We start from the raw sequence: 26,371 nt of genomic DNA on the forward strand, positions 1-26,371 counted from the left end.
ACTTCTTCTCGGAGTCATTACTCAGTCAAAAACATATAACACATATTTTTTGTTTCAATGTGGCTTACACTTCTCGGGGGTAATCTTTATCTTGCAAACAAACCTGTTTAGAAGTCCCATACTAAAGACAGTTCTTACAACTCCAGAACTTGCCTGAGAAACATCACATTTTTAAATTGTCGTCAATATCAAAGTAATCCAGTGATAGTTGTCCGTACATGCTTGGGTACATTGCAAACAGGACCTGCTAATAGCTAATTCGGAACACTTTTAAATGGTGCCAATTTGCCAAAATGTAAACAAATACAAGCTAAAAAGAATGAGGATCAAGTTGTAGCCTACAGTTAATTAGCTAACTGACTGCATGGCAAGATTCTACTTCCTGTTTACCTCCTCTCAATTATGTGATCTGTAGTTCCAAAACTTAGAGCAGGATTACACCTCAAATGGAAGTAATACAAAGGATAAAAGGATTATTGTTGTTTTGACTGTACTAAGGCTCAGGATGTCCCATCAACATGGCTCTTATAGTATCAGACCTTGAAAACCACCATTATGCTCTGTGTCCCTTTGCTCTAACGTTTTATGTGAATGCTTTTACACTATTAAACTTAGTGCAGAGAAGGTTTTTATGGCTTTAACTTGTGTAAATAATCACCTTGGTGACCATGCATGCACCAATTATTATACACATTATCTAGTATGTTACAGTGGACAACAATATAATGTACCAAACAATATCCGTTTACTGTGCCAGTAAACATGGTTATAAACAGCTTTCATCTCTATTGCCAGTCTCTATTCATAGAAAATTATGACTTTTTAGGGATGTTTACAGCTAACTAAAATAGACATCTAATATTCAAATTATACTATAATTTACTTTTATTACATATAAAAGTAAGAGATGTGTTTAAATAACCCCTGATATTTGGATGCAACTATACATAAGTGTGTGGTTTGTCTACAGCTAAGATTATGGTTGAGTACCTGAACTAAAACTGACAATTTATCCTCTAGAAGTCAGAGATTTGTGTCCTGCAGCAGCAGCAGCAGCAGCAGCAGCAGCAGCATGGTCAGGTGACTGTTTTAAAACCCTCGACAGGTGATTAACATATATGTGGACTATTATTGTCACAATCATGATTAGGGCATATAAAGATGGAGATGTTTCATGTCAACAATTACTGTGAGTAAACTCTACAAAAAATGTTCTTAATATAACATTTCTCGCGTGGACAAGGTTCACAGTCATAATCTGATAAACTGTTTTTTGAAATCTGCTCTTCATTGATTCACACAAAAGACACAGTACCAGTGAGCGTCTGGAAGTCACAAAGACACAAATCTTAGATGCTGAGAAATAAAGTGAATCCTATCAGAGGGGAGATCTTCTCACAGCGCACGTCTGTGTCAATAAATGTTGGGACAGTCAGTGTAAATCCTGTCAAAGTATCCACCTGCGTACAGCCAATCCTCAGCTCCTGTATGAGGGTTTATTCCCAGCTGAAACCACCTGAAGACACATTAAAAACAGAACCTGTTTATAATTGCAGGGTTAAAAGGAAATGTTACATAAAATGAGCTGTGTACAGTCACTGGAACATGAAGAGCTTTTGCTGCATTCAGCTGGTAAAGTGTGAGTAAGAGCCTTGGCACCATCAAGAGACACGGCTGTGAAGCCAACTATTTTCATTCCAGTTAAACTTTGATGAGATGGTGAGAAGTGTAGTGTAATTATTTTATTCTACGAATTTAAGACAGCAGAGAATCAGGAATTGGTAGATGCTCATGAGCCCTTTTCAGACATGGCTGGCTTCATCGATGTGAGTTTTACATTACTCACACGACAGGATATTTATAGAAAGAGAAACGAGAAATGCTTGCGTGATATTTGCCAATGGTTTCACAAGAGAGAGTGTGTCGCTGCAGAGAACAGTGGTGAGCTTAAGAGTAATAACATGAAGAAAGAAGAATGTCTTCCGGTCTCTGCATCACTGATGGATTTTAAAACTTGTCTTAATGTTTTTCTTACATTAAAGCTGGGGTAGGCAATTTATTTCAGAAGCATTTTTGGTATATATTTGTTGAAATTCAAAACCATGCTAGTTTTTCCAATGTTGCCTACCCTATCATTAATTCTGTGGTTCCTCTAATACATCATCTGTTTCTTATTAAAAACTTTTTGGGGGAGTGAATTCTGCTGTCTGTGTTTTAACATACCACTACCCTCAAACAAAGACTGACCAGCTGTTTAGAGGGGGGAAAAAAAAAGCTGAAATGAGTGGTGTTTGTGGTAGACGCATACTTTTAATGTTACCAGTGAGACAATTAAATATGATCCTGAAATGTCCAGATTCATGCATTTAAAAGCTTATCAGACGTCAAAACACTCCACAACGGTTTAAAATACTGGATTTTACAATTCTGGAAAGTGATCAGGACGGCAACTATTTTATCTTCTTAGTTGTGGCTCGTTTAATTCGTATTTGCTCACATGCTGCATATTTTGGATTTTGCTGGATAGTCGTTCATTCATCCGTACTGTTGGCATGAGTGAAGATTTCAAAAATGTAACTGTTTTTCCACACACCACGAGAGGAAAACGTATTACAGACTGATCTGACATGAAACAATCTCCTTACGAACTTGAAATAGGCTCTAGAGTCTTTGTGGTTTATTAAACTTATTTTATTGACTTTCTCTCTGTGTATCTAACATTTAAATTAATCAGACAGCATCCAGTTAAACTAATGTTGCAGAAATGCTTCTAGACTTTAATGTAAAAAAGGGACTCAAGTGTTTTTTTTCCCCAACCGGCATGTTAAATCGGCATCACATTTATGTAACAAGGTGCATGTCTTAGAGGGGATTTATGTGCCAGCTCTTTTACACATTTAAACAACCTCACAAACACACACCTGGTTTTCCAGTCCTCCTCATCCTTAGAGCGTTCCCTGCGCGAGGCCCTTTGTTTCTCCTCTAACCGCTCTTTCTCTGTACTCGCTGTGTCTAGAAAACACAAAAATATGAGTGAAGAGGAAGTTACAGATGATCGTGCTAATGTAGTCGTGTGTGTGGAAGGAACAGTTTTAGCCTCTCTGAGCTTATGTAAAAGTCCAAACCCTTGTGTTTATGTGTGGTTGGTGTTACCTATGTCTCCATTTTCCATGGCTCTGATGTCGGGCCTCAGCCGGCAGTCTGTTGGTGCCAGTATTCTCTCCATGCCTGGCTCAAGCTCGTTTAGTGTCATGGCGAAGCTCGTGAAGTTATACATCTAAACAGAAGGAAACACGGCAGAGGTTAGTGACAAAAACATCTTTGTTAATGCTAATGCAATTAATCTTAATATATTTAACTACTTTTGTGTGACATGATGGAAAAACAAAACTCTGCCTTTTATAAATCTCTGTCCCAAAACACATTTAAAAAACAAAACAAAAAGGAAAAGAAAGTTGATACCTACTCTTGATTTAAAGGGTTGGTTCACTCAAATTATAAAAACACAATTTCTCATTACTCTAGTGGTATCGAATCCTGAGGATAGTTTTGGATTTTATATAGCTGTCTCTGACTCCACTTCAACAGGAGGGAAGTGACTTTTTGTTAGTAAAAGTTGACACACACGTTTTCAAATGAGGTTTGTCAAGGCTGAATGTAAAATTCAACTTTTCAAGGCTGTGAGCATGACAAACAAAATCCCTTTTACCTCTGCTGAACGGGCTGGAGGCAGAAATCTCAGACAGATAACTCAAACTCTGGGCAGATAAAAACAAAACTAGGGAACTAGAAACCTAGCGGACTGCAACTAAGTCACCACATTACAAAATACAAAGTAGTATTTCTCAAAACCACAACTGCCTCCCAACTCTTAGCTGTCACACCCTTAGTTAAAGGCACTGTGTGGAGTTTTTGACCACAGGGAATGCTACAGAGCAGTGTTTTAATCAGTGGAGCCCCGTTGAATTTGTATCGCACAGACACAATCAGCGGTGGAAAGTAACTTTGCAAGTAGTCTTTTCTTTTCATGTCACTTTATACCTCCACACAGAGGGACATATTTTATTTCGCTACAATTATTTGAGATAGGTCATAAATAACTTTCTCTGCCTATACAATAATCTAATGACATAATATATAATAGTATAACCAGAGGGGACATTTTACTGAATTGATTACTTTTACTTCCTGTTGTACTTTTACTTAACAAGACGGGACCGCTTACTTGTAACAGAGTATTTTTACGGTGTGTTAGTACTTTTACTTAAGTAAAAGATCTGAATACTTCCTCCACCACTGAACATAATACACGTTGTGTTGCGTAACGTACAATGCATTACGAAGCAACAATGCAGGATTTTAAAAAGTATAATATCTAATATTTCCTCATTAAATGCCTAGGTTATATATTTTGATAAGTTTTGTGGCTTACATTATCACAAATGTTTCCAACAATGTTCAGAGAGAAATCCATAATGTGTAATGCGTTTAATTTGGTCGCCTGTTGCAATAACCTCCGGGGGAAACTCCCATGATCTTATGCTACTACACGACATCATCAAACTACATATTTTGTTATTGTACCGGCAGGACTTACATACTGTGTGTTTAAAATATAAAATAAAAATCAGCTGGACAAAAACACATTTTGTCAGTGTGTGTGTATGAGTGTGATACTGACCTGTACTGAGTGAGCAGGCCGTGGCGCTATCTTCCACAGTAAGGCACTTCCTGGTATCACAGTCACAGTCTCTTGGACTTCTGGCATATCGTCGGCCTCCTCACCTTCACAAGTTTGTTCCTACACACACACACACAAACACACATAATGTTATCAGACATGGACTAACCAAGCTAAAGCTTATCGTGCGTACAGTACTTGTGCAAACAGGTGATTCACAGAACTACGGTTGCCACAAATTCAACACGTCTCTCAAGCAACAATGCATGTCATTGCAAGACATTATGGATTAGTGCTGGCAATGATCTAATCATACACTACACTTTGAACATAACTTGAACTAGACAACAGCAGTAGCACACTACAGATATCAAATACACTTTTACCTTACCTTCTACTAATGCCACTGCATGTTATTGTGAAAGGAAAAGATACCATTTGAGAAACAAATTCAGAGTGATGAGTAAAATTCACAGATGACTTCACGTTGTAAGACAGATAAAACACGTCAAAGACAAACGTGACAACAAACTCTAAGCAGTATTTCATCTCAGTGGGAGATCAGACATCTAGTTTGCTCACTAGATTTCAGTCAAAGCAGAATATGCTGTAAATCTGAGCCTCACTCATCTCACCTGTTTCGGCTTTTTTGAGTCAGCCCCCGTCTTCTTCTCTGACTTCTTGTTCACTTCGTAAACCTTGGGATCCACGCTGTACATGCACTCTGTCCACTTTCCATAGAGCACTCGCAGCTTTTTCTTACTGGTTCAACGGCAAACACATTAAATTCAGTTCAGAGAATCACACCCACTGGTTATTATCAGCGTCGGTGAGCTCACGCTCTTACCTTTTGTCTTGGATATGACCTTCTACTTTGTGCAGCTCCTTCCCAAACATGCCACACGGTTTGAAGTTCAACACACACTTATCTCCCGTGCTGATGAATTCAATTCAAAACAAATATGTCAAATTGATAATCACTTGTCCAACCAACGTAAATCTTGTTAAGTATTTGTCACCATACCTATGGTTGACTATCTCCACGGTCCCATATTGCTCAATCCAGAGTTTTCCTAAGATGATGTTATGCACGCAACACATCGGGTTTGTCCATGTGTATACTTCTTTATGTCTGTAACAAATTGCCAGAATTTTACAAGGCATAATTCAACATTTGATAAACACATATTCACTTCCTAGCAGAGAGTTAGATGAGATGATGTCCCCAGATCCAGGTAAAAGACTAAAGGTAACCAAGCCCTTTCAGTAGCTGCTCCTAATCTTTGGAATACTTTGGAATACTCTGTTTATCTGTTATCTTGCCCGAACTACTGACACTTTAAAATCCTTGCTAAAGACCCATCTCTTTTCATTGGCCTTCTTTGTTGTTGTGTATACTAAACCTGGAAAGCACTTTGGTCAACGAGGGTTGTTTTTAAATGTGCTATATAAATAAACTTAACCTTGAACTTGAGAAGTCGCCTCTCTCCCCACATTGTGGAGAAGTGTTGTGAATAAATGAACATATTAAGTTGTGTGTGCGTGATGTAGGTCGTTAGATAACAAACTTTAATATAACTTATAGCTGACAACTCTCTGAACCACCTCTGCCAACAGAGTGATGTGTTGCAAGAACTTGCGAGACTGTGTTCCTGAGAGAGAGGTCTCAAACAAAGTTTATTTTCTCCTGATTTGTCAGTGTGAAAAATGATATTTTAGTGTCCAAATGTTCAGAAGATATGTGGCTTGTGATAAATGTGTCTAATATTAAACTGGTGACTACTAGACAAAAGAATCTGTGCCATAATCCATTGGAGTGAATAGACTCAGAACCAACCGCACGTCTCGTAAAGGGGTACATGTAATGGACAGAAACAGTACGAGGGTGGAATCAATATTCTTATCTAATGATCAGCAAGAAAGCAAATTAGTTTCCTAAAACGTTAAACTACTTATTAAAAGATTACTTGGCATCATGGCCGCTTGAATTTTAACATTTTCATACAAAGTTAAGTTTATCTAGAGTTTTTAGTGTATATAACAGATTGAGCAAAAAAAAGCCACTTACTTAGAAGCCCACACAAATTAGTAATAACTAATTAAAACAATCAAATGCAGCTAAAAGCACAAGAAAGATAAAACAAGTTTGTGAGCATGTTCACACAGTTACTCACTTCAGTAGCTCCAGGGTCATGGTACCTTTGGGCTCAGCCTCCACACTTTTCCCCCAGAACTTGAGTTTCGGGTAGATGGAACCGTGAAACTCAAACTCCTGCTTCAGAGACTGGGCGTGGAAGGCACTGACAGGGGGGTGGTGGCTCACCTGCTCGGAGATCAATCTGTAGCCCTCGTCCTCTCTTTAAAAAAAAAACAAATAAAAAACATTTGAAAACTCGCACAAAAGGAATAAAAAAACAACTTTTTTGTTCATCTCTGTACGTCTGTCATTAAGATAAACTGTTCTAGCTTCTGCAGGCTTCTCCAATACCTTACGAGTTCAAATGTCTCCCCCAGTAAAGGGTTAAATGGCTTTCCAGTCCTTTCCCATTGAGATGCTACAGCCGAAACAGCAAACGCAGCCACAACCTGTCACAGAGACATGAAGTAAATCAGAGCAGCATCAAATAATCAGTTAATCGACTGACAAAAAAAAAAAAAAAGTATAATTTAAATCTTTTTTAAAGCATCGTTCTCGTTCTAACTTGTTTTGTGTGTTTTATTGTCTTTGTGAAAGCACTTTGTAACTTGAAAAGTGAGTGCTATTTAAGATTATTATTATTTATTATTATTATTATTATTATTATTATTATAATATCCATATTATATGGATCATTTTTAAAAGTTTCTCAATTTTAAAGGAACAAACGGCCAAAAGGATTAATAAAGAAAATAAATAATAGATGAACTGATAAAGATAAGTGTTAGGTGCAGCTGTAAATCAGAGTAAGATCTGTTATGTTTGTTTGTTCAGGTGTGGTTCAATGCTTCTGAATCATCGGTTATCTCTACCTGCATGCGGTCTATTGAGTCAGGCAAACTGCAGGCTTTGTGAATGAGGTGAGTGTGCTCCATGTACTCTGACATTCTCTGGAGAAAGCTCAGCGGCTCGTTAAACACAACTGGCATCGCAATTTTAGACAGCTCCTGCAAGAGCACATAAAAAGAGATCAGAACAGAGTAGATAAATAATGAGCAGGAACACACAGAGGCCAGCTTTATACCAGATCAGATAACAAAGTATGGCACACTGCTGAAAACACCTTACCCGAACAACTCATCATAAAGAATGAGCCTTTCATTGCTATCTCTTCTCTTAGTTTGGTTAGGAAGCAGACAGGACTCACCATGCCGATGCATTTCTTTAGTATACTCCAAACACTGTAATCGTTCCGGGAGATCATTTCAGCAGGCAGAGTTTTCCTGGCACACATTTGGACGAAGTAAGATGTAAAAGGAAAAAAAGAAGATGGGAAATGAGACAAAATTTTTGACAGTGTATCTGTTAACAGCTGGCTCCTAAGCACAAAAACTGACAACACATTGTACTACAACAAGGCAGTAACTCCAAATACTCTACTGAGGAGGCGCTTGCCAACATAACATAAAAATGTGGTTGCTCTGGCTTGTCAGGTCTCTGTGGACATGCATTAAAGACATGCATACCACACTCCTGTGTGACTCCTTACCTGCGCTCCCACACCCCATTCTCATGTGTGGCACTGCCATCAGTCACCGGCTTACTGTCAAACACTAGGGCATCTTTAAAACTGACCTCACAGGAATCATCTGACTCCAGTCCTGATGAAGACAAGACGGTGAGGGGAAGATCGGAAAGACGTGTTCAGTCATTTCGAGACAAGAAGCAATATATTTTTACTAAAAGGAGACCTTCTGTCCGCTTGTCTCACCTGTCTCAGCGTCGTAAAACTCTTCCTCGCTGTTCATACTGAGCAGAGAAAGTAACTATGCGTTACTCAGAAGTCATGTCTCCACCATCGGCCTGTCCCTGCAGCCCAGCCTCTCTCCAAGCATCACAGACAGCCAAACACACAACCTGCAACAGCACGGACTCGTTACACCAAGCACGGCAACTTGCTGTAGTCGTTAAAGCCAAACAATACCTAGTACATGCTATGAATTAAAAAGCAGCTTTCTGCTGTTACAAGCTCTCTTTCCCAAAGAGCCTCTGCTATTATTCAGCTAGCGGACTAGCTAACTAGCCGTTAGCATCGCTGCTACACAGGAGTTAAACCGTTAGCTGGGAGATGGTCAACGGAGATTAGCTAACGTTATTAACACAAACACCGACACTAAGATTGAAACACAATCCGTGTAATCATACCTGTGAATTGCGGCCAAATGAACGCTCCAGTAACACAAACAATCGAAGAGTACACCGCCTCTGAAACAGTGCGGAAGTAGGTGGCAAGGGCACCGTGACTGACAGCTCCGACAGCCAATCACATCACAGAGCTGAAGTTAATTTTTTTTTTATATACTTTATAGTCCAGAAGCTGTTTTCAACACAGATTCAATAATGTGACATTAAAAAGTAATATATAGGCTGGATGGTCGTGCCTCCTCACATTGGGGTTAATCAACGCGGGTGTAAGCAATTTATTTCAGAAGCATTTCTTGTTAAATTAATTGTTTTAAAGCAACTGTCCGGAAAAAAAGCAGGTGTATGTGGCCTACTTGTCTACCTGCGCGAACTCTGACCTATAGCCTACTGTGTACTTAAAAAAAAAACTTTATTGCAAATAGAGGAAAACAGTTTACATAGGACATTGAAAGGTATACATAATAGTATACAAATCACACAAATAGTATATACTAAAACTATGGCAGGGGTAGCCTATATAACATAAAGATATTAAACGAGGACCATGTTGACAGTTTTCTCAGCCATTTGTTGTTGGATATAGGATATAGAAGAAAGTACAAAGTTAGTTTTTTTTACTGCTGAATTTACATTTATGAATATGGGATTTTGCCATTATAATTAAACATTTATTTTAAAGTACTTAATTTCTTTATTTTGATTTTTATAAAAGAAAATACCACATTCTTCCACATTACTGCGAAATCGCTATAAATATGGTCAATGATGAATCTGCTGTGTAGCCTACAGTGTATGACCATGCAGTCACTCAGCCCGAACATGTGTTTTTGGTAATGGCTTTGAAGGGAGAATACTTTCAAATCTAGCTGTATCTATCTCCAAACGAATAACAATAATAATAATAATAATAATAATAATATCATCATCATCATCATCATCATCATCATCATCAAAGTTACAAAGTAAAACAATTCAGGACTGCAGTGAGGCAAATTACACCAGACACTTACAAATAATACAAAAATAAAATTATTTTTCAGATTTTGAGAGAATGGATTATTATTGCTAGATATATAAGTTTTTTCAGTGGAATTTATGGATGTGTTTTTAAGGACCTAAAGCTCCTTTTACATTTACAAAATAACATGTAGCCTACCCCTTTATTATTGTGTAGTTGCACTTCATGGTAAAGAAAATAATGTATGACAGATTATGATGACAGACAGGATATTTTACCCCCATGTTAATTCTACCTTTCTTGACTTTCTTGACAGATATTCTGACTTTGTGTCCCTGTTCTTTACTGTTTAGCTATGATGGATGGATGTCTTGATGGACAACACGTTGAGCATTGACCATTGTGTCCAATGAGTGGGCAGGATAAACGGCGTTGACGAGGAAGATTGCTGCAATAAATGTTTTTATAAATGACCTGAATTATACTCTAACCTGGAATGATGGTGAAAAAAAGTACATGTACCCAACTACTATACTTATACTATACTACTTTATTCAAGTATTTCCCTTTTCTGCTTTATATTTCTACTCCATTATAATTCAGAAGGAAATATTGTACTTTTCCTCAACTACATTTATTTGACATCTTTAGATACTTATTTACTTAGTGTCAGGTTAATACTACAAAATATAATCAACAAGTAAATCATAATGTAGTATTATGGATAAAGATAAGACTTTGGTGAAATGTGAAAGCTTCCCAGCAGTACATATATAGGAAAAAAAATAAACCCCACCTTTGCCAGTAGCAACATTAAAGTGATGCACATAATAATGCACTAATACTTATCTAATAATACAACATACATTATTCATTTTACATAATGAGTGCTTTCTTTTGATGGTAACCAGTAACGATTTTTGTTTTAATATTTTTATTTTGAATGCAGGATCTGTTCTTGTAACGGAGTATTTCCACACTGTGGTACTCTTTTACTGTTAAGTAGCCTACTTCTTCCACCAATGGTTGGTGTTTGAGGTCTGTGTTCAAATGTATCTCTGCAGACAACAAGAGGCCATTTAACAAATGTGATAAAAACCTGTGATGCACCACGTGATCCATTCACAACACAAAAGTCACCTTGCAGAATTTGTGTTGTAGTTGTGTCTGTTTTAATTTACAGTATGATTTAAATAGCTGTTTATTGTCTGATGAATTGGCTGAAACTGAAAACATGGGATGCTGCATGAAGTTCCTCCAGTGGTGCTACTAAATGCCACAAGGTGGCAGCTTTATACCTGTGATCAGTTAACCCTAAAATTTAGGCCTCCTCAGAATTTCCAGATTTATTCCAAAAATCAATTTGAGAGAGGATATCTATCTGTAGGCTATATCTAAAACCTAGCAAATATCGTATCTGAACTGACATATATGGATATGTCAGAGTCTGTTAAGGCAGAGAGAAAAACGTTTTTGACTTTTTTAACATCAGCCAAGTGACCTAAATATTTAATAAAGGTGCTGATTGTGTAAATACATGGTTAAATACTATAGGGTAAATGGCAAATTACCTGTTTAATTATTTGTCAGCTTTCCAAAGGAGAAAGTGGAAACTTAACTGTGTAAAGTCACCCAGAGTCACATGAGACCGAAGAAAGTGGTGACTTTAAAAAGTAAAAGCTTAAAATGTGGAACTCGCGCCTCGATGGGGAGATGTGAACTGTTGAAAGAAATGTTGGCATAAAATCAAAAAAGAAATCAGTTTAAGTCTGTTAATTCTTCTGAATTATTGCTATTTTAGCATAATTTAATATTGTGGGATATGTTTAACATATCCCCGCGACCCTGTACGCAGGATAAGCAGTTGACGATGGATGTTTAACAAACATTTGATGCAATTTGTCTTTAAAGCTGAAAATTGGTAAAAAAACAATATATATATATGTTACTTGGCTGAAAAGAGAAAAAGAAACTGCAGAGCATTTTCGTCAAAGGTCAATGAAAGGATTTATTTTGGAAATGGTGACCGGAAGTCGTTGACAAACTAGTCTGACCCAGCTGCTCACTCTATCCTCTGCATTTTGGCCAAGTTTCAGTCTTCAGGATGAAAAGCAACCAGTCGGATCTATTCAGTGAGCTGCGGAAATCAGTGCTTTTAAACCTATCTGTGTAGCCTAAACATCGTGATCATCTTGAACTGAAAAAATAAGCTGCACAGCTGAAAACGTTAAGAGAAAGATGAACCGAGACGGAGACAAAAGCACAAAGACTGCGCTCCGGAGCCAGAAACAACACAAGGCGCATCAGCCGGTATCCGCCCAGAAGAAGAAGAAAGATCCGTCTCCTAAAGGGGCCCAAAGTGGCTCCTTCTCCAAAGACTCACAGTCCAGTCAGGAGCTGAAATCGGCGGGACCGCAGGGAAAACGACCGGGGAAAATGTCATCAAGTGCCACGGTGGAGAGCCAGAGGAGCCCCGCCGCGCAGAGGAAGCTGTCCGACGCCAGCAACGCTTCAGAGGACCTGAGCAAAGACTCCGGCTGCGTCTCTGGGAAACTCTCCTCGTCAGACAGCAGCTCAGAAATATCCGATTGCCCCTCGGAGGGCAACAAGCACGACTCTCGGAGCTGCGACAATGAATTAAGCTGGATAGACGGGATCGCGTGTGTGAGCCCGGACAGCGAGGGCAAAGCGTGCGCGAAGGCAGCGAGAGATACTTGCGCCCCCCAGCCGGATGCTGCTGGAGGGGGTCTCAGTCTGTTTAACTCTTCAGGGGCGTTTGTAGATCTCATGATGGGGGGAGACAACCGAAGACCTTGTCAGGGAGGTGGAGGATTTGAGGTCGGAGAACGAGTATTTGAAAGTAAGTTAATTTAATTTGGTTTAATTATATTAGTTTAATTTAGTTTGTAATTTTAATTCTATTTGCACGACACTCTACATTTCCACGTATTTGTGTGTTGGTTCATGTGTTGCTTCTTTATGAGATCTACAGGAGGCCTTCTGAGCACCAGAGCCGATTTTCTGTAGGTAAATGCTCGTGTTAATCTTCATTAGAAGCTGCAGGACAAGTGAGGGAAAGCTATCATGCAAGAACCAAAAGTCAAGAGTAATTATTTACATTACTTACGCTATGTGGCATCATCGGTAGCATGTTTGATGTTATGTTGAAATAAAACTGATAAATTGCATAATCACACATCCCTTTTTATTAGCGCCATTCAAAAGTAGAACATTATAGCCATTTATTTAAGCAGTATGTAATGTGAGTGATAGACTGCTGTGCCTTTCATTTAATGTAGGCAACTTGCCATATAAATAGGTCCTCCTGGTATTCACTATGTCACTTGAGCATTATATCAATGTTTTTACAGCAAGAAAAGTGAATTATGGGTTTTTAGAAAAAGGAGGAACTAAACAAATCAGAGGGCTCAGTGGAATGATTTATTTTGTTAGTTTTTTTGCCATTTAAAGGGGTAGGCTACTCCAGCAATTTAGGGTTGCACTTTCATAAAGTTGTGGGACTTACAAAAGAAATATTTTAAAAAGAAGTTCAACATTGAAGCAGCAGAGGTTGAGAAATTTTGACTTTTACTCCAAAAACCCACAATACAGTTGGATAACATATTTCATTAAACTCCCTTACCTCCTAAATTCCCTATGTTCCCCTTCAGAGCACACAGAAGACATTAAACAGCTGTTTTCACAGGCTGAGTAGTAAACTGCTAAAAGGCATAATATTACAAATCATGGTGTAGAATATTAACAATAAATGAATTATAGGCTAATAACAATAGGAAAAGACAACAATAAAATTAATACAAAAGAAAGGCACATTGACAAGAGGTTCTTTGCTGCACTTGAATTTGTTTATATGTATGTCGAAAACAAATCCCGTGAGGAAATCCCATTTTCCAATGAACCATTCAAATCCACCATCTTTTTTATTCCATTGCTTCTTCTTTATTGTCAAACAGGTGCCACATTACAGCAGTCAGGATTCGGGTGTAATCAGCTTCACTTCTTTCTAACTCCAAAACACCTTATTTTCTTTTTAGAAGAAGAAGAAGATACTTTTATTGTCACGTACACATACATGTTGAAAAATTCATTCATTCAAAATTCATCTCTGCATTTAACCCATCCCTCAAGGGAACAGTGGGCAGCCGCTGTGCAGCGCTGGAGGACCAACTCCAGATGTTTATCAGTGTGAAACGGCACTGACTGGAGAACCTAACATGTTTTTGATGGTGGGGAAACCGGAGCACCCGGAGGAAACCCATGCAGACACGGGGAGAACATGCAAACACCACACAAAAAGGCCAGGACGACAGGGGTTTGAACCCACAACCTTCTTATTGTGAGGCCACAGTGCTATCCACTGGATCACCATGCCCTCTTTTTCATTTTCAAACTTGTAGTCTTCAGCAACAACCTACTCGAACTCAAGCGACATCACTTCTGGCGATTTATCAGATTTTGTGCGGGTCCCCCTGGAACCACAAATGGCTTTATACTACTTTTGCAGTAGCTTCCCATTACCTGTAAACAGATTTTGGTGCTTAAAATGAGTGGAGTTCCCCTTTAATATACTGAGACTCATAACGATGGTAGCTCTGCCTTTTCATTTCTACAACACATGCACCAGGATTTCCCTAACTTTGAGCCAGAATGGTTTTAACTAATGTAAATTACTGTAATATACAATGTGTGTAAATATTTCTGGAGCTCAGCAGGAAATGAGCTTAGGGTGCAATAACAAATAAAAATGATATTTTAATTATCCCCACAAAATAATGTTCACTAGGCGACATCTCACACACAAGGATACTTGAATATATAAAGCAGCTTTTAAAAAAAAAAAAAAATCCTATTCCTTAATAATAGTTTATCTGTGTTGTTTGTCCCAGGATGAGGTGGAGGAGCTTCGCTGTGAGATGCTGGAAATGCGTGACATGTTCCAGGAGGAGGAGGTGTTCCAGCTGCAGGAGCTGCGGCTGCAGCTGGAGCAGGCCAGCAAGACCTGTCGCATACTGCAGTACCGCCTCCGCAAGGCCGAGCGCCGCAGCATCCGAGTGGCGCAGACGGGCCAGGTGGACGGGGAGTTGGTCCGGAGCTTGGAGCACGATATCAAGGTTAGAAGTCCTCTACCCTTTCCACAGTTACTCCCCCTCCTTCCTTCCTCTGAGTGTGGTCTTGTTAAAACTCACTCACCACCAACAAACAGTAAAAGCTCCTTCTCCCAAAGTGGCTTTTGACTGAATCACTGCAATTCCAGCTGCTAACATCAAAGTGAACATTTGCTTTTAGTCCCACAAAGCTATTTCTCATTTGAGCACACTGACAGTGACCGTGTTGTTCATGCACACTGAAGGACTGAAATCAGTTGGCAGCAGCCTGAGTCACGACTGTTCACTGTGCTGTAAAATACTCCCTGCTGTTATTCAGCACCGCAAAAATGTCATTAGTTTGAAATGTCTTCATCATGCATCCTGTTTATATTTTTGGCATACTGTGGTGTAATTATGTGGTGAGTATACCATCACGCGCAACCCAGCTCAAAGAAACAGAGTCTGGTTTCCACCACAGATTGATTTGCCCCGATTCTGATAAAGATTACTGTGCTTTTATGTTTCCTACTCATGGAGAACAATGTTTCCCAACAGCCTCGCCCTTACCCCTCACCCTCCCATCCACTCATATGGTGAATTCCTGTCACAAACATTTCCTTGTAAAGTTTCTCAGCTTTAGCCAAACCAACTGCTGCAGAGAACATGCTGCAGTCACAAAATAATGTTCATGAGTTTGTACAACCAAGGCCAAAAGGTTTTCTTTACAGCTCTTTACTCTGCCTGACTGGAGCCATGGATGGATTACTAAAGAGGCCTGCTGGGCAGTGAGCCAGAGTCTACAGAGACTACAGAGACTACAAAGAGACACAAAATTACCACAGAGACACAAAATAAGATGCAAAACGACCAAAAAGAGATGCAGAACGAGAAAGAAAAACACCACATACAACAGCTACAAAGAGACACAAAATGAGATAGAAAACGACCACAAAGACACACATAACGACCACAAAGAGACACAGAATGAGATACAAAATTAGATGCAAAATTACCACAAAGAGACACAAAATGCTATGCTAAACGAGATGCAAAATGACCATAAAGAGACACAAAACAGCCACAAAGAGACACAATCACTACAAAGAGTTTTATGTCTCTTTCTAAATATTTGTATCTTATGTAAGTGGAATGGGGAGCCATTTACATGTCTGTGCCCAGGGGCCCATTATCTCATGTCCATGATTGGGGCTACACTAACCTGCTGTTGGCTTTGTTTACAGGTTGCAAAGAGTGTGTCCCTCCGGCTGTACAACGAGCTGGAGACGGTGCAGAAGAAGAATTCCCAGTTGGAGTGGGAAAATGAGACGCTGCGCGAGAAGACACAGGAACTGGAAGGAGCCAGACAGGTCTTACAGGCTGAGGTGGAGAAAGCCAGAGAGGTGCGACATTAAAGCAGAACATTTTATATCTAAGCTCCCCTTCTGTCAAAATCTTGTTTTACTTACTGTCATATCACTTTGATGTTTAACCTTCACTGTGCAGAATGATGCCCGTGCAGAGTTTGACTCTAGAAGGCTGTTTTCATGTGAATCTGCTAAAGGAGGAAAGTATATCACCTTAAAGAGATCAGAGTTTAACATGGGCATGATTTTGTGACATCACAATTAGTTTGGAGCCAAACATGGTCCAACATGCAACTTACAAAAGTATGATGTGGAACCTCCAGTGCACTGAGGAACACTGAGGAAGATTTTTCAGTGAGGTGGAAGACATCTTGTGTGCAGCAGTTAAACATTTGAAATAAAAAGAAATTGCATTTTCATAGATTGTGGAATTTGAAATAAGGGTGTAGGAGTAGATGTGCTTTTAAGAAGAGTTTTTTGTGGAAATGCATGTCAGACAGAAATTATTACTTTAAGGAGAGTAATTTGTTAATGTCTAGGGAGGGATCTATAATAAATCTGTAAATTGGGTCTAGAGATTCAGCCTAAATCTTGAAAGAAACGTAAACTGCCTCCATCCCTCTGGTCAGGACTCCTTCTCATTTCTGCTACTACACAGCTGCACCCATCCCTGCCAGTTGTCCCTCTTCATCCCTCTGTCACCCTGATGTCAGGTGACACATGACCCGGGTGCAGATCAGTGATATGAGAGGAGGGCACGGCCAGCAGCTGCCTGGTGCATGGGCAGGGTGAAGCAGCCTGGTATGCTGAAGCCTGAACTCCAGGCACAGCTGATATCCTCAACTGAGGAGACAGAGAAAAGGGAGAGAGGGTGCGATAGATTTTAAAAATAGACTCTCTCTCGCTTTCTCTCTTTCTGCTTCTATTAAGCTAGGCTAAATCTGGATCAGCATGTATTATGGCTTTCAAAAAGGCGGGTGTTTGTGTGCCGACATACTGACCTACAATCCTTCCCGCAAACACTTTTATCAAACATTGGCTACCACACCCTGACAGTGATTGAATTTCCAGCCCACCTTTTATTCTTGCGGCCTGCATCAGTGTCTCCAGTGATAACGATTGTGACCACCAATGACACGTGTTCGGTTTAATCCAGGATTCAGCGCTTTGGCATGAGCTCAGTCTAGTCCGCTCATTGGAGACATCTGCTAGTCCCTTTGATCCCAATAGGGAAATCCACTTAGATTACCTAATCTAGAAGCACAAAACACAGTCTAGATGGATGTGAAGGAGAATTTCAGAGATTGATGCTGCAACTTGACTGTGACCCTGTTTGTGGGACTTGAATGGTAACTTAATACTGTCAGGTCACAATAATGAAACCATAAGGGAAAAATAAATAAACTGCACTTTTATTTCCAAATGCAACACAAATTATGGAAATTTATATGTTCATTATGCATAGACATTTCAAGTCACAGTACAGGATCTGTACAGCCTAGAGAATTGAAGGGACTGTAACCCACTCCTTAAGTTTGCCACTTCAAGCCTGTAGAAGATGACTATTATTAACACCGTGACATCCTGTCTAGAGTCTAGGAGCGAGACAATGCTGCCAGACTGAAGCTTACATTCCTCTCATGTGGAGCAGGGAAAGACACAGATGTGAGACAAAGTTTAGATCAAATCACACCATGGAAAGTAGCACAAGGGCTGTACGGGCATGAAGAACATTTTAAGTGATATTTATTTAAAGGAGTACTTCGACATTTTGGGTAATAGACTCATTCTTGCCAAGAATTAGATGAGAAGAAAACAGGGAAACAGCTGTCAACAAAATCAGACTACTAGTACCTCTCAAGCTCACTTATTAACACATTACATCTTGTTCGTATAAACCATGGTCTACAAGATTCCAGGAAGTCACGACGCCTGGCCAAGAAATAGTCCGACACTTAACCTTGTAATACCACAAGCCGACATTTTTAACAAACGAGATATAACATCTTAATTAGGAAGCCTTAGAGGTGCTGGCAGGATAAGATTTTATTACCTTCAACAGAGCCAAGCTAACCGTCTCCTAGTTCATACTGAATGGACAGATATATAAGCGCTACCCATTAAACTCTCTGAAAGAAACTATTAATTTATTTGTATTTGTATATTGAAGAAACCCACTGAGCTTTGCACAAGATTTCTCAGTGAGTTGTCATGTACAGTACATCACAATTTTATTAGGTAGATAAAGATGCCTCAAAAGGTGTATGCTACTTGAGACATCTAAAATAATTTACATGGTCGTCAATGACAAGTTGCTCAGTTGAATCTGTTTTTGGCCATATTGTTTGTATTGCACCCTTGATAAACCTCTTTGTTATGTTTTTATCCTTCAGAGCTCTCTGAAGAAGAAAAGCCTCCGATCAACAGCCAGTAAGGTTGAGAAGAGGCTCTCTCAACAGATGGAGGTTTGATATGTTTGTAATTTCATGTCTGATCTCAAATGTGGTTGCAGCGATGACAAATTGCATGTTGCAGCATACTTATTTATCATCCTCATCAGAATGATTGTCATTGTTGTTTGTTTGCCAAAAGGATGACAGCGCCGATCTCAGGTGCCAACTCCACTTTGCCAAAGAGGAATTAGCTCTCATGTGCAAGAAGCTCACCAAGTTGGTATCAGAGAGTGAAGCCATGCGCGAGGAGCTGGCCAAATACCACTCAGCCTATGGCGACATAGATGCCACCCAATCGGCTGTGGGCAAACAAAACTCCGCCCACGGCAGGGAGGCAGAGGTCAAAGTTCACTTGAAACTGGTGGAAGAGGAGGCCACACTCCTGAGCCGGCGCATCGTTGAACTGGAGGTGGAGAACCGGGGACTGCGAGCAGAAATGAGCGACCTGAGAGAGAAAATGGGAAGAGGAGGAGGGGAAGAGGAAGAGGAAGAAGAGCAGCAGGATGTGTTGGTGGAAAATCTGTTGACTGCAATACCGGTGAAGGAAATAGAAAGCACAATAGACGAGGAAGCAGAAAAAGTTAAAAGTGATGTTGAGACATCTCTGCTTTGCAACCAGTCACAGACTGAAGGGATGAACGCTGCTTGTCAGATTACTCGAGAAGGTCCCGTGGGTGGTGAGTGGGACCCTTCAGATGGTACTGAGAGCTTTAACAACAACAAACTTCAGAGGGGCCTCAAAGGAATGACAGTGAAAGACTATGAAACTCTTCTGGCTCTCAGAGATCATTCCTGCATTTTGGGTTCAGCCATCCAACTCCTGACGACACCACCCAAAAATGGCCACTGCTCAGCTCCCTCGTCTGCTTTTACCTCTCCGACAGAGGTGGACTTGAATGGCAAGGCACAGAAGATATTCCTGCCAGGGCCTTTGAACGAGGCGTTGGAGCTTCTACAGGCCATGTTACTGGCTTTCATCGGGAGGGTGGAGACGCTTCTAACAGGAGCAGATTCAGGCAAACTCTCCGTGCACAAGGAGGGCCAGGCTTGGGATTCCTACACTTTCTCCTTTCTCTCTGGAGATGGTGCAGATCACAATGTGGATGCTCTAAGCAAGCAGGAGTGTGTAGAAGACCTCCGCACCACAGAGGTTAAGGAGAGAGAAAAACAACTGAGACAAGCAACTTCCTTCCAATGGGACCTCCTCCACAGCTGCAGGCACCCCAAAATGCAACTTTCCTTGAAGATTCTGTGGATCATCCATCAGTGGTGTCAAGTGAAAGGACCTGGGCTAGAGGGAAAAGAGGTAAAATTAAAGAAAAGTACACAGTTACATTTTTAGGGCTAAGGCACATATCTTCAGTATCTAAATATAACTGTTTTTTTAATTCAGGGTAAAGACAAAACCATGTCTGTGCTGCGGGGGTTGTTGCAAGACCTCGGTGCAGAGCTTCAGGATGAGCGGATTGAATTCGACAGTGAGGCCAAGGCCACGCAAGGCAAGGCAGCTGAGGTAAGGATGGTGTTTACCCTTTAGGCATGTGTACCCATCCTCCCCCGCTGTGTGTGAGGCTGTGTGATACAGGGAAGTCCTGCTGATGATCTGTCTCCCTGGCTACAAGTCCTCCTGACACTCGGTTCAACAGGCATCATGAAAAGTCTCATGCCAAACTATTTAGGCTAATCTCTTGTTGAGGCTGCAGCCAAACAGGACATGTTCAAATATGCGGCATGAAAACACTCAATTGATTCTCTGCATTGTCCAGACATGTGCACAAATGCAAATTCTTCATAACGTTCAGCAAATTAATTACCCGCTTGGTCAAATGCAAATACAGATGGTTTGAATGGATGGCAGATAAGAAATGTAATCTAACATTTGAGTTGTTGCCACTGAACAGCATGAGTCAGGATCTGCTTTGAAGGGCTGGATTTATTTCTTTAAGGGTTGTTTTTCCTCCTTACTCCACTGACTAGACTATAATCCCTCCTTTTCTCCGAGGCACATTTTGTTTGTCATGAAAAAATCAGGCTAGGAGTCTACAGCCATGCTAGCAGCTCTGTGAGACTGAACTAACACACAGCGGTGCTCTGAGCTAAATGCTAGCATCAGCGTGGCAACATGTTCGAAAATGACAGTGCTAACATGCTAATGCATGATGCATGGGTTTTCCACCTGTAAATATCGTAGACGTCAACATCCAAGTGGTAATTATCAGAAACAGATTTTCTGAAAGCTCAGATACATAAGAGTTCTCACTTAACACGGAATTGCCAGAAAACCAAACAAATATGGACGAGTCACATAAGATTAGAATATATAAACCTAAATTTTAGGGTTATAGTGTTATAATGTCAGTGCACAGTATTTCAGTCCTCACGCCAACAAAACAGTCTTGATGACGTGAAGGCTTGCGAGCCTTAAACATGGGAATCTTTCTCATTTCTACAAATCATCCCATATGACATGAACACAGCATAATGTTTAGTGTTTATTTTACTTAGTTATTTTTGTTAATTAGGACTAAACACAAAATACAGCTGAGGCTGATGGGAATTTCTTTACTTTTTACAGTATTTGCTCATACAGCAAAGTACTGGACAAATTGAAGTTTTGATCTGATGGTATGCTGAGAGGTACATGGAATTAAATGCTAATATATCCAATAGCTGTGGATCTACAGGCTCACAAATTCAGTAACTATCATTTGGCTGATATATGTGTTTTCTTTTCTCTCTGTGCTCAGTGTCCCGATAGCGGTATCTTTCATGATGACTCTGAAGCTGACAGGTCAGTGTTTTCTGCAAGCATTAGCATCTTGTCCATCTTGTCACTGAGGTCATACTTTATGTATCATCTGCTGTTTTAACAGAATGTGCAACTCAAAAGGGAAAAGACTTAGGCGACAGTTTTCTCTTTGCTGCTGTAAGAGGAAGAACTGGTGCTATTTGAGCCAGGAGGCTGCCCAGCTGGACCAAGAGGACCCCGTTAAGACATGGGACCATCTAATCATGCCTCTTAGCTTCCCTGATCTTGACTTTGAGCAGATGTCCCTGGAGAGAAGCCACACTGCTCCGGAGAAGTCAGCCATCCGCATCTACTACAGCCCCCCGTCATCCCGCAGAGTCCAGCTGGCTCAGAAGCAAAGGCCCGCCACAGACAGAGAATCCGTCAACACTGCCTCTCCATGGTGCACGCCGCCGACCTCCTTTTCTATGCTTTGTCTGGGCTCATCTGCTAACCTGAGTGACGACATGAAGGAAATGACGGCCAGCTGGAGGCAGACGGTTTACGGCACTTCACAGGAGAAGAGAGGTAGATTACAGGGGCAGTGGGTGGACATGGCCTGCTCAGGTACTCAGACCCATATGAAGCCACAGATGGTCAGCGTTGGTCTTCAGACAGATGGAGCACACGGGCCAGTCCCTGTGAGAAGCAGTCCGTCTCGAGTCTTGAACACCTCCCTAGTCTCTGCCCGCTCTCACCACATCTCCACCTCACTGGATGGGGTATCAGGCCGAGTTGAGAGGCCAAGACAATCCACCTCCTCGCCTAAACTGTATCGGAGACACTCTGCATCTGGTGTAACCTCTCTCCCCTCATCCACCAATTTGAGCTCCTTATCTACATCTACGTCTAGAGATCGAGCGCTGTGGAACCTGAATCACCAAAGCCACACCAGCCTCACATTGACCCGCCAAACCAGTCACAGAGCAGGTACAGGTCAGAACCACAGCTCTCTGAGCAGCGCCAAGCCTCCCAGCAAGTCTGCAGGCGCCAACCGTTACGGCATGGTCACAGAGTTCCTGCGCAGGGTGAGCGGCCGGGCAGACAAACCAGTACCAGGGTCAGTACAGAAGACGAAGACTGGGCTGAAGAACATGGAAAGTGTTCCAACAAGGCCTCCTGCCGCTCCTCTGCACAGGAACGACAGCGTGACGAGGATCGTCAACCAGAGGTTCATGAAGCAGAGAGAGGAGGCCAGTCGGGTCCAGAAAGAGGAGAAGGGGGGCAGTCTGAACCACAGTGTCAGACACAGCCAGAGTACCGTCACGGCAGAGGTGAGTGTAACCAAAGTCCTAATAGGTAACCATCTTGGTAGCGCCACCAGGCCCCTATCTAAATGAATGGGGAGAGAGCTATAACTGCACTCAATGTTCACCCGGATATAAAAAATGCATGTATAGAATCACCAGTAAAATCTGATAAAAACGCTGAAAAAGTTTAATGACTTTGCCCCAAATAAGGTTTAAGAAGCGTTTTTCCCGTCTCGGCTGTTAAAAACAGATGATTGGCTTTCTAGGGGGAGGAACGGGATATTCACCATCTTTGGCGTTACAGGCTTTCCCTATACAGTTGTGTTGAGGATTGTTTAAGTGGCGTGTCTCCTCTTAAAACGTCTCTGCTGTAATAAACATTTGTCACATTTCTAACTCTAAAGTCAGAATTTTATACATCAGAAACACACACCTGCTGCTTATTCACCAAGTATTTAAAGAGGTGGACAAAATAACACATCAGTTCCCATTTGATGAAGCTCATAATAATCCTTTTTCGCAGCTGACATTTTGACATAATACAATTAATAATGCCTGAATTTCATTTAGCTGCTTCAGTTAATGGGTCCTGGTATTGTGCATGTGGACTTACAGTCACACGGTCATGGCTTATTAGGGACACGGGATTTAGTTGAGAGCCAAAGTTAATGTTATTATTAACGCCTGTACTTTCACTACTATGAGATATGTCAAAATGTCTGCTGAGAAAAATGTATGTCAGAGGTATTTCAGTTAATTCAAGAGGCTGTAACTTATTCTGCTGTAAGGAAAATACTTGAAAAGCGTCTTCCATTCAGTGTTGTAAAGGCCTTATTTTCAGCTTGTGATCAATGACATCACTTATAAAACCTTGTTGCTGTCTCACATAGGCAGTCGTATTACCCGAGATATGTTAACAATCTAAAAGTCTGTGGAGTTGGTCATCAATAGAGCTCTGACATTGCCATTTCTATATTTGAGATTTCCAGAAAACGAATACAGTTACACGGAGGCGAGATGGTCTGCTCAGGTGGTCAAGTTAAATAATTTTGAACTGAACATTAGCTCAAGTGCTGCAATGACTAGTCTATTAATTGCAGTTTTTCTCAGTCACTTTGGTGCTTTTCTCAGATCAGAATTGAAATTCTCAAAACTAATTGTTCAACCTCCACATGATCTCGTCACTTGTGCACATCATAAAAGCACTTTCTCATTGTTTTCAACAAATTGCAAATGACTTGACACACTGATGCAAATGATTATGTACAATTGTCTGCTGTTTCCTACATTATCACTTGCTTATGTCCTACTGATCACAATGAATTATACTAGTCTCTGTTGAATAATCTTACCCCCCAAAACATCTAGGCATAAGTTCATTGCATTAGTCACTACATGCAAAATGGTTGAACACTTGTTAAAATACTTTATTCATATCCTTTGCCTACAAGTATATACTGTAGCCAAACGAATTGTTGTTTCTTAAGGACCATAAACAAAGTAAGAATAGACCACAACAACATCACAATAGCAACACTCATACCAATACTCAATACCAGTAAACAGTAACAATATACAGTGAGCAGTAATATATATATATATATATATATATAACGAATGTTGTTTTCCCCTGAGAACGGGATAATTAATTTTCTCATGATCACGAGATAACAAACCATAGCTGAATACAGGGGCTGGCAGGTGCGTTTCTTTAGGATAATTTCAAAGCAATTACCAGTGTCACTGGTTAGTTCAGTTGGTAGAGCACAGGGCTCAGTTTGATTAGTTTGATTCCTGTTCTTGTTGACTTTATTTTTCTTCTTTTGTGTGTATTATCCTCTCATTATGGTTATCTCAAAATCACGAGAAAATGATGAGTAAAAAAAGTGCAGCCTTGTGCATTTTCAATCATTGTCATCATCATCATCATCTTAGCCAAAATGTACATCAGAAAATACTTAAAGAGAACACTGTTATATTGACAAGATGGCTAAACATTTTGACTTGCTTGTTCATAAACAAGACACGAGGACTTGTCGTTCTGATGGCACTGACAAGTTCAATGACATAAAGATTTGCTTTTGACAGATAGACTAAGGATTTTGAGCAAGTTATGGGCTTTTGCAGGTAATCCACTGTGTTGTGTCGTTTGTACTACCTGTTTCGAGAAATGCACTTACTGTTTTGCAAATGATGAATCGAGAAATGCACCAAAGCGACTGAGAAAACTGTAATGTATCTATTATTGTGAGGGGGCATATTTCCTAATTTTCTGATATTCTCTAAACAATTACTCAAAAAACACTGCAAGATTGTTAAATAGACAAAATAACAACAAAGTGGTATAGTACTGTAAAGCATTTTTATTATTTCCTCAGCTCTTTGTAAGTGGTTCTGCCTCATCTCGGTCCTCTCTCCTCTCTCTCTCTCTGTCCAGGACGGAAACTACGACTGCAGCTCCAGCAGCACTTTGACCTTCTGCTTTGCTCGCCCATCTCGCTCCACCCAGAGACAAACCCCAAACCAGAGCAAACCCCACCGACAAAGATACTCGCCTACAGTAAGCGCGGCTGCAGACTCACAGAGCTGTGAGTGAGCGGGAGGAGAAACAGCTGACACTTCTGGACAGCTGAGAGCAGTCAGAGCCACGGGGGGAAGGAATTTTAAATGTAATGGTTGAACTGGGAGAACCGTTAGACTCTATGTGAGATGTTTAGCAGAACTGTGAGTACCTTTTATAGGTCAGTGTTTCCTTTTGGTGCAATTTGTAACACTCATCTCCTTTTATAGATGGGCTTAATCTTGATTTCACTTACCACAAACTTCATATTTACAATTTTAAGCTTTTTGTAAAACTGAGTCTGCACTTATATATGAACTGCTAATTAAATGTATATTATCTTTTGTAGTATTTTGTAGAGAACAACCCTTATGTTCTAATTGAATAAACTTCTAAGATCTGACCAACTTACTGTGATTTTCTTTATCTACATGTCTGTCTTGGCTTTACAGACATAGAAAGGTGTTCACTCTGCAGGAATCATCTGGCTCTTACGTCACATGCTCAGAAAAGCAAAAGTAACTGCTAAGTAGTTAATAAGATAAGATTTCCTTGCCCGGTAGGAGCATGATCCCTTCCCTCCCTCTGTTGACTTTCACTGTCAGTGAAAAACGTCAGCTTGCACATCAAAGTGTAGCTTTGTTTTGTAACTTTTTAACAGTTAGCAAATCTAATTTGAATACCCAGATATATTAAATTTTGATTCACAGCTGGAGATGGAAGCTCAGATTGTCTTGGAGCAGATCAGCTGAAATACTTTGTCTCCTCTCGGTGGCAGCTGGCCGGCTGTGGTCAAGGACAGAGCGACTGGAGGAGTCACACAATCGCACGGTGTCACGTTTCTGCTCACCATACGTGTTCATCCTC

At 40.5% G+C, this 26,371-nt stretch overlaps 2 protein-coding genes across 2 annotated transcripts; one reads left to right on the forward strand and one right to left on the reverse strand.

The window, feature by feature from the left end:
• Positions 1-60: 60 nt before the first annotated feature.
• On the reverse strand, positions 61-9,145 carry LOC119905785 (oxysterol-binding protein-related protein 2-like). Its single transcript, XM_038723107.1, has 14 exons — positions 9,024-9,145; positions 8,590-8,735; positions 8,368-8,479; positions 8,026-8,101; positions 7,691-7,825; positions 7,170-7,267; positions 6,856-7,038; positions 5,706-5,813; positions 5,529-5,618; positions 5,317-5,443; positions 4,682-4,801; positions 3,154-3,277; positions 2,922-3,012; positions 61-1,516 (listed from the first exon to the last, which is right to left on the reverse strand). Exons 2-14 carry the CDS (start codon positions 8,624-8,626, stop codon positions 1,414-1,416), a joined length of 1,404 nt encoding a protein of 467 aa, XP_038579035.1. The 5' UTR covers positions 8,627-8,735; positions 9,024-9,145; the 3' UTR covers positions 61-1,413.
• A 2,859-nt stretch (positions 9,146-12,004) lies between these two features.
• LOC119906050 lies at positions 12,005-25,911 on the forward strand. The gene is given in 10 exon segments (XM_038723539.1): positions 12,005-12,786; positions 12,788-12,841; positions 14,889-15,113; positions 16,331-16,489; positions 18,847-18,918; positions 19,046-20,212; positions 20,300-20,419; positions 21,654-21,697; positions 21,780-22,968; positions 25,382-25,911. Coding segments are annotated over 10 exon segments (3,756 nt in total). The 5' UTR covers positions 12,005-12,219; the 3' UTR covers positions 25,541-25,911.
• Positions 25,912-26,371: the final 460 nt, after the last annotated feature.

The sequence above is a fragment of the Micropterus salmoides genome, unplaced genomic scaffold (genome assembly GCF_014851395.1).
Source record: "Micropterus salmoides isolate LMB-PRFRI ecotype aquatic unplaced genomic scaffold, ASM1485139v1 Ms_hic_scaffold_16, whole genome shotgun sequence".
NCBI lineage: Eukaryota > Metazoa > Chordata > Actinopteri > Centrarchiformes > Centrarchidae > Micropterus > Micropterus salmoides.